The sequence below is a fragment of the Sinocyclocheilus anshuiensis genome, unplaced genomic scaffold, assembly GCF_001515605.1.
Source record: "Sinocyclocheilus anshuiensis isolate Anshui unplaced genomic scaffold, SAMN03320099.WGS_v1.1 scaffold802, whole genome shotgun sequence".
NCBI classification, from domain to species: domain Eukaryota; kingdom Metazoa; phylum Chordata; class Actinopteri; order Cypriniformes; family Cyprinidae; genus Sinocyclocheilus; species Sinocyclocheilus anshuiensis.
In genome coordinates this window covers 23,960-32,942 of record NW_015547667.1, presented here as the reverse complement: position 1 = coordinate 32,942, position 8,983 = coordinate 23,960, and the positions used below count along the sequence as shown (strand labels likewise).

At 37.5% G+C, this 8,983-nt stretch overlaps 2 protein-coding genes across 2 annotated transcripts in view; both read left to right on the top strand.

Moving 5' to 3' along the window:
* The window catches only part of LOC107702625 (calreticulin-like), a 6,896-nt gene extending 2,604 nt beyond the window's left edge, over positions 1 to 4,292 (top strand). Inside the window, exons 7-9 of the mRNA XM_016504994.1 lie at positions 2,421 to 2,564; positions 3,567 to 3,659; positions 3,794 to 4,292. Coding sequence (XP_016360480.1) covers positions 2,421 to 2,564; positions 3,567 to 3,659; positions 3,794 to 4,000 — 444 coding nt within the window. The 3' untranslated portion in view covers positions 4,001 to 4,292. The remainder of the gene's footprint in view (positions 1 to 2,420; positions 2,565 to 3,566; positions 3,660 to 3,793) is intronic.
* Positions 4,293 to 5,505: 1,213 nt separating this feature from the next.
* Positions 5,506 to 8,983, top strand: part of LOC107702626 (UV excision repair protein RAD23 homolog B-like) — a 10,874-nt gene continuing 7,396 nt past the window's right edge. The window contains exons 1-4 of the mRNA XM_016504995.1: positions 5,506 to 5,822; positions 7,086 to 7,167; positions 7,330 to 7,409; positions 8,642 to 8,973. Of these exons, the coding sequence (XP_016360481.1) occupies positions 5,754 to 5,822; positions 7,086 to 7,167; positions 7,330 to 7,409; positions 8,642 to 8,973 (563 nt within the window). The 5' untranslated portion in view covers positions 5,506 to 5,753. The remainder of the gene's footprint in view (positions 5,823 to 7,085; positions 7,168 to 7,329; positions 7,410 to 8,641; positions 8,974 to 8,983) is intronic.

Here is an 8,983-nt window from a genome sequence, read left to right as displayed (position 1 = left end):
TCAGTTGCGCATTCTTGCTCTCTTCTCTCCGACGACCCCTTCTCTCTCACACAAGTCTCATTCGCTCCGGTTAAATAGTGCTTGTATTGCGAATTATTTTAGTCATTCCCGCAGGTTTCGCGCTTACACTGATCTATATTAGTGGAGCGCACAATCCGCTCTCAGTCTCAAACAGCTTGTGAGCCACAAATACCAAAATGAGTGGCTAACTGCACTAAAATGGTCAAATACATACAAAATTATGTCAAAATGCCCATCTTGGCGAGTATCCAGTTAAACAGTCAGTTTTGGAACGCTAAATAGTTGAGAAGGAGAACGCATGTTGTGTAACAGTATATTGGGTCCGTGGATAAACTCTTAAAGGGACCGCAGTCCAATATTTATGCTGCTGTCTGTCATGATAATCAAAGAACAAAAGACCCTGAACTGCCTGATCCGCCATGGGTCCCGGAATGGGTACCGCCCTGGAGGCCGTCCGTCCCATGTAAGCCTGTCCCTAGAGGCCTCCAGAGCGTGACAGTCAGATAGTCTCTTCTAGTCTAAGGGGCTGTTTACACCTGGTCACTTCATGCATTTTGTCTGATCGGATAGCTATCCGATCGTGAAAAGGCCAGGTGTAAATGCCCTCCGAAACGCATTCGAGATGGATATAACTCCGATCGCTCAAACCACTTCAGGAGGTGGTCTGGGCCGCATTCCAGACGAAACTGGACAAGTGTAAATGCATCTGGTTGTTGAAACCACATATGTAAATTTTACTCCTCTCAAAATGATAAAATAATAAACGTGTTATAGGCTGTATGGCATTAGTCAGACTGCGCTAATGCAACACGCATCGCTGCGGATGAGTAGCTGAGTATCTCTTCAGCAAGCCGTCGCGCAAACTGCTGCGAATGTAAATGGAAACGTTTGAACAAATCGGATAGATATCCGATCAGCGAAAACGCATGAAATGACCAGGTGTAAACAGGCCCTATATTGGGTCCGTGGATAAACTCTTAAAGGGACCGCAGTCCAATATTTCTGCTGCTGTCTGTCATGTTAATCAAAGAACAAAAGACAAAGAAAATAACTTTCTGCTCTTGACTGAATATGTTTTATAACTTTAATGGTAAGCATTAATTTTTACAATGAAGACTACAGAAATTAAAGTAATCTAATGTAAAATAACACTGGATGTGTTATTTTACATTTGATTACTTTAATTTCTGTAGTATTTCTTACCTGAATAAAAACTTACTTAACCTGAAAAACTTAAGTTTCATAGCTCTCTTTATTCTATTGCATTTATTTGTGCTGTTGTTTGCAATTTTCTTGTGTTCTTATTTTATTACTGACTTTTTACTTGTTTTTTTTTATGAAAATAAAACTTTGCGTTGAAGAAAAGTAGATTTTTGTTTGTATATGCTGTCAATTATAGTTCTTAGAAAGAAAATCGGAATCGGCAAAAATCGGTATCGGCAGATCACACTAACAAAAAAATCGGAATCGGCCAAGAAAATTGCAATCGGTACATCTCTAGCTATAAGGTGCTTTTGAAGTGGTCGAATTGGTCTAATTTGATGGTTTTAGACTGTAGACCACTTTAGAGTAGTTTTTTCTGCAGGGTAGGCTTCCAGAAGAAGGTTTTGGGTTTAATACCAAGTAGGTTTGGACTTTCCTGGAGTTTTTGAGTGATTAATGTTATCTCGTTGTCAGAGATGTTCTTATGTAGAAGATCCCAATATTGTAAGCTCTGCCAGACATAAAGCCATAAAGTGCTTCAAAGTGATCAGATTGGTCTAGTTTGACGGTTTTGGACGTTAGACCACTTTAGAGTAGTCTTTTCTGTACGATACGCTTCCAGAAGAAGGTTTTGGGTTTAATACCAAGTAGTTTTGGACTTTCTAGTAGTTTTTAAGAGCGAGTAATGTTATCATCTCATTATCAGAGATGTTCTCAAGTGGAAGATCCTAATATTTTAAGATCTACCAAACATAAAGCCGTAACATGCTTCAAATTTGTTGGATTTGTCTAGTTTGGAGGTTTTATGTCCGTTTTGGGCACCTGGGAGACCAGTTAAAACCACTTTAGACTGGTCTTTTTTGCACGGTAAGTTGGCTGAAGAAGGTTTAGGGTTCAGTACTAAGTAGGTCTGGACTTTCCAGGAGTTTTTGAGAGTGATTACTGTTAGCTTGTTATCAGAGATATCCTCGCAAAGAAGATCCAAATCGGATTGGTCTAGTTATAGACCTTGGGAGACCAGCTAAAACCACTTTAGATTGTTTCAGTCTCGAATAGGTTTGGACTTTTTAGGAGTTTTTGATAGAAATTAATACTCAAGGTTGTTTCACATGGACCATTTCTACTGTATTTTCAGTGTTTGTTCATTATGCAGGAACCAGTTTTACCAAACGGCTAACAAAGCTGTGTTTATGTAGGGCGAGTGGAAACCAAAACAGATCGACAACCCCAACTACAAAGGCACCTGGATTCACCCTGAAATTGACAACCCTGAATACACTCCAGACGACTCCATTTACAAATTTGATAACGTTGGCGTTCTGGGACTGGATCTTTGGCAGGTATGGTTTAGATTGGCGTACCGTTAAACCAACATCGTAATTAAAGTTCATTTGTAGGTTTTAAACAAATTTGGTTTGGTTATCTCTGGTGACATTAACCAGTCCACCAGGATTACACAATTTTTCCAGAATTTCGTGGTATACCATATTTACATTTTTAGCTGTAACATTAGATATACAATAGTTGTACATTGCAGAAAAAAAGAAACAAAATGCAGAAAGACAAAATTCTGACACACAACATAGTTATTTTTATTTTATTTTTGATATAAACAATAAGAACAAAGTAAATTGTAATAGAGCACACAGGTACAGCATTGATTTCTTTTTCGCAACTTAATTTTAAATTAGGAATGTCATTTTGTGGTTAAATGGCGCATTATGCAGGATCGCACTTTTTTTTTTTTGTTCAAGAAAAAAATTAAGAACAGCAAAGGAAATTAAGAGTTGCACAAGTACCGCATCAAGTTACTTTTTTTTGCGACTTTTTCTCATTCATGCATTGTCACACCAACGTATCAATAACTTTTTATCAATTTAACTTTTACGGGGAAGTCGTGGCCTAATGGTTAGAGAGTCGGACTCGTAACCCAAAGGTTGCGGGTTCGAGTCTCGTACCGGCAGGGATTGTAGGTGGGGGGAGTGAATGTACAGTGCTCTCTCCCACCTTCAATACCACGACTGAGGTGCCCTTGAGCAAGGCACCGAACCCTCAACTGCTCCCCGGGCGCCGCAGCAAAAAATGGCTGCCCACTGCTCCGGGTGTGTGTGTGTGTGTTCACTGCTGTGTGTGTGCACTTTGGATGGGTTAAATGCAGAGCATTAATTCCAAGTACGGGTCACCATACTTGGCCACATGTCACTTCACTCACTCACTTTATGTAGTACTGCAGGTGTTTTTTTTTGGGGCAATAATTTTGTGATTAAATGGCAATTTATGCAGGACTGCAAATTTTTCTTGATTATCCATTGTGTTTAGTGATCTTTTGACCTTTCTTACAGGTGAAAACTGGAACGATCTTTGATAACTTCCTGATCACTGATGATGTTGAGGAGGCTGAAAAATTTGGTACAGAAACGTGGGGCGCAACGAAGGTAATTATGTCTATTGACAAAATATTAGAATTAATAACTTGGTTATTTGATTTCAGTGATCAGTTCTGACATTTGTTTACGCAAAATTAATTAACCATAAATACTGATGGTATGATGTTATTTTTACGTATCAGGGACCAGAAAAGAAAATGAAGGACCAGCAGGAAGAGGAAGAACGGAAGAAGCGTGAAGAGGGGGAAAAGAGCAAGAAGGATGATGATAATGAGGAAGATGAGGAGGATGGCGATGAGGACGAGCCAGAGGAGGAGGAGCACACAGAAGAACCTCCTGAGGAGGAAGAGGAGGGTGAAGATGATGCGCTTCCAAAAGACGAGTTGTGAAGAGGAGTTTCCTTCTGAATGAGCAGATCTGATGCATTTCTGATGTCTTTCTTTATATACGTGGTGTGATTTTTTGGCCCCGCCCCCTTTCTAGAAACATGTCACATCCGGTAACTCGGATTTCTTTTGGTTTTGCTGCTAGAAGCCCCCCAACACATTTATAGTACGACCTGATAAACTTAATTAATTAATGTTTGGATCTCTGTTCTGTCTCGAGCCGCGCAAGGGAAAAATTCTAATGTATCATTTGTTGGATTTGCACTTTTTTTAAAATAAATGATTTATTTTTAAATGCTGGTCTGGCTCATATTTTGTGTATGTTAAACTGTCCTAATTCTGGTTGAACGTATTAAATGCAAGTACTTAAAAATAATCAAATATTATTTCTCCCAAAAAAACAAAAAAAAAACAAAACACGAGATTGAATGTTTTTGTTTTGTTAATATTTTTATTTTTTATCATTATATTTTCTGGTTTCATTTTAATTTTAGTTAAAGTTTTTTAAAGTAATTGTGTTTTTGTCTTTTTTTTTTCTAGTTTCTGTCATTTTAAATGTCTATATAGTTTTTTTTCTCTTACTTTTGTTTCAGTTCTCTTACTTTTGTGTTGGGGAAAGTTACTTTTAAAAGTAATGCATTACAATATTGCGTTACTCCATAAAAAAGTAACTAATTACGTTACTTAGTTACTTTTTATGGAAAGTAATGCGTTACGTTACTTTTGCGTTACTTTTTAAATCTGGACAGGGCTTGCTTGTTTGTTTTTAAAATAAAAAAGTAATATTTTTGGCAAATATAAAAGCCTTTTCACACCAGAAGTGAAATGAATAAGCCTCAGGCTGAAGGGAAAGTAAATTTACGTCCGTACAGTAGAATGCAGAAGAAGACATTTCAACACACTTCAGCAATAAAAAACACACAAATGTTCGTCTAGAGTAATTTTTGCTTATTAGTACGGTTGAACTGGATCATCGAAGGTCAGAAGCAAATAGAATGGGATTAAATGCATAAAGGATATTTGTGTTGTTTTACATTTAATTATTGCGGGTTTGCGTCATATTCTGAGTTGCATTATTTTTATTCATTTTGAGGAATACTGAATCTGTTTTTTTTGTGAGTGAGATGAATTAATGCATATTCATATTTATTTTAGAACTACAGTAACATCTGATTTCTCTCAACATGGGGACAGGAGAGCTGTCAGTCAATAAATTGGGGGAAAAAAGTAACTCCGATATTCTCTTGTAAATTAAAAAGTAATGCGTTACTTTACTAGTTACTTGAAAAAAAGTAATCTGATTACGTAACTTGCATTACTTGTACACTGGTCCTCATTACTTGAGTTAATTACATTAAGACTTGTTGAAAATGATGTAAATGCTTTTCAAAACCAACATGTATATTAAAAAAACCTAAGTTTCTGTGAACTAAGAACTGTTAAGATGTTTTAAAACAGATTAGTGTTTTTCGTGGTCTCCGACATGTTTGTTTGTCACTGACGGACCCAGTGAAGCTAGTTCTGAGGAAATCTCTAGAAACATGTGTTGCATTGGTATTTTATCTCAAATAATGCCAGTTAAACATTTATAAGAATCTTACGGGTCACTGTACGTCCATGTGTCTTGTCCAATTCAGCAAGTAGATGGCGTCTTCCCATAACATAGGCGCCTCATCCCTCCTGAAGATAGCTGAGTCACATCTCCACACGCGTTCATTGAAGACACTTCCGAGGCTGTATTTCGCGCTTTAACACAATGCTGACGATCACTCTGAAGACCCTCCAGCAGCAGACGTTCAAAGTGCAGATCGACGAGGAGCTGACGGTGAGTGTGCGCGTCTGTGCCCGTGTAAACACGCCAGCGAGCGGGCGTGACGCGCTGGGAAACGCCGCGGCCTCCGGCGGCTGCCGCGCGTGGAGCAGTCGCTGTCATTGTACAATATTACATTATAACAGGTGACGTCACAAAGCCGCACATTCTAACGGCTGTTAATTTGAAAATAACGGCCGCGTTGTTCACTTTAACGGTCTGTTTACACTCTCGTCTTGTGGCAAGCCCTTTTAACACCTATTCGATTCAACTAACTAGTCTAGTTAATGTTACTTATTACTTATCTTAATTGCCAGCAAGTAGTCCAATAGTGATAAGTACATACTGTCTACTTCACTGATTCATTACTTATTCTAGAACGCTAGTTATCCCAATAGTTAGTAACTAATGCTTATTCATTAGACACTAGGACTTGTCACTATTCTACTAATTATTGCGTTGTTACTAGTTAAAAAATGCTAAATTTTGCCACTAAACTCTTTGGGGGTTTGTTAAATATACACTAACAACTTGTTATTGCTTGTACCTCTTCTAGTTTTACTATTTATTAGAGCCAAATATGTATGTTACTTTTATTTATACCAGTAGTTACTAGTATGTATTCCAGCTTTACTAATCTGTATTCAATAGATACTAGTATTTATAAATTAAAAATTTGTATGTATGCCAACTGTGACTAGTACAATTCATTTTCTCAAAGGCCTTTTTTTTTTATAAGTAATGAATGGGTACTTTATAGTTCGATAAATCTTACTAGAACGATTAAAAATGCTACTAATAACTGGAATACACAGTAGTGTATGCTAGTTTGTTTTTATGAATGAATATTAAAATAGCTTGCCATGCTTCTTGTTTTCCTAGAATGACAATGCATTACTGATATTGATTGTATTTATGTTATGATCTGTTATTGTTTAAAACTTATTTTTATGCAGTCAGATGAATGTATCTTGTTAATTTAAATGGCTAGTTTTTCTAAATGTGTTATTTTGTAAGTATTTGAAATAATTTAGAGTGAAATTATTTTACTTTTTTATGTGTCCAGATAATGCAGTTTCATTCTGACTTCATAATTAAGTATATGCCCATATTAATCCATTTCTTTGGTTCTTGAAGATGGTTTGGGAAGCACATGACCATTAGTTGCCTGCTTTCGTAATCATACAGTTCTTGAGTCTTATTTTGTACTTGAAAGCACAATCTTCAATTGTGAAGAAGTTTCTGATAAAATTCTGTCCTTGTATATTGTAAATACAGGTAAAGGCTTTTAAAGAGAAGATAGAGGAAGAAAAGGGGCAAGATGCTTTTCCAGCTGTAGGTCAAAAACTAATCTATGCAGGTCTGTTTCTTTGGACATTTGTTATTTCTGCCATCGCAAAGCTTATATGTTATAATTACTGCCAAATTTTACTTTTTGCATGCACCATATCCTTCTTCAATTTTAATAAGACACTAATTAGATTTATGAAATTGCGTTTGTGTTTTTCTCCATAAAATGCAGGCAAAATTTTGAATGACGATATACCTCTAAAAGAATACAAGATAGATGAGAAGAACTTTGTCGTGGTGATGGTTACAAAGGTAAGGCTGTTTTATCTCTCACAATTTTCTCATTGCCTTCTTCACATGTATATATGCAAGTTTCAATCCCATTATAGCCTTTAAAAAATTATTTTCCTTCCACACGCTCTTTCAGATTTTAGGATGTTGCATAAAAAAAGCACTGGATGGAAATGCCAAGATGTGCATCAAATCTTAAAATGCACATAAATTAACCGATGCACATAAAAAAATGTAAAACACTTTTGAGGCGGATCATTTTTTTTTATCCAATAAGAAAATATTTCCATAAACTATGTTGGAATCACATTTAGGGGGTGTATTCACGACAGTTTTCAAATAAAAATGAATCTGAAAACTTTTTATGTCTTTCGACCGTTTATTAACTTGATAACGGCCTTTTGGGGGCCTGAATATGCAAAATTTTGTTTTTGAAAATTATACAATTATCATCTCTGTGTAAACTCAACACTATCTCACAAGCAATTTGTACGTATTTTATGAGGTGGCTAATTCATACGATTTCTGTGTAAGTAGGTTTAGGGCTAGGGTTAGGGGTAGTCCTTCGTACAAATTTGCCACCTCGTAAAATACGTAGGAATTGCCGTGAGATTGGGTTGGTAAACGACGAAAAAACTAATTTGTGAAAAGGTGCGACTTTTGTGATGGGTAGGTTTAGGGGGCGGGGTTAGGGGTGGTCCTTCGTACGAATTACTACGAATTTATGGCCTGGTATGCATAATACTATGTATTAAGTAATTTTCGTGGATCCATGTTAACAAGGATTATTTTAAAAATGTTGTCGTCTATACACAAAACTTGTCAAAAACGCAAAAAATTTTTTTTTCTATTTATATTACAAACGTTTTTGTGTAAATGCACCCTTACTGAATAAATTCCACGATGCACAACAAAAAAAATGATTTGGTATAATTACTTCCCAGAACATTGTCTCAAGATTGCGTTCACAAACATCAGACATACAAATGCAAGATAACATGACTGCGATGGTTATTGCATCTGCGGACAAGTTTATTTTGTAGGAAAAAGAGCCGAAGTGCTTTCACCGTTTGCTGCAACTTGCCCGTTTCCCAGAAAGCGATGTTTTTGTTCTCGTGAACACGTTTCTTTATTCGCATATGTTTTATGTGAAATTTCATTTCAAGTTATTCGCAACTTTGGATAGAAACAGTGTTAGAGTTCATTAGCAGGTTTCTATAGTTCTTTGTGCAGTTGTGTTTCTTTTTCTACAGCCCAAACCTGCAGCACCTCCACAAGCTCCTGCTCCCATGTCGGCAGCTGCTGCTACCGTTAGCACAACTGTTGCCGAAACCCCTGCACATCCGCCCTCAACTCCTGCTGCGCCTCCTGCTGTCTCCACAGTTCCTGTATCGACCCCCACTTCTGCTCCCATAGAACCAGCGGCATCAGCGGAGTCGCCCGCGCCGCCCATCACAGCGCCCCCTGCTGCCTCGGAGGCTGCTGCGGAAAAGCCAGAGCCTGTTAGCATGACTCCCGCTCCGATCTCAGAAGAGGATAACCAGGAAGCCCAAGAAGAGCAGGCCATCTCCCAATCAGAGGCCAGGTACGGCCAC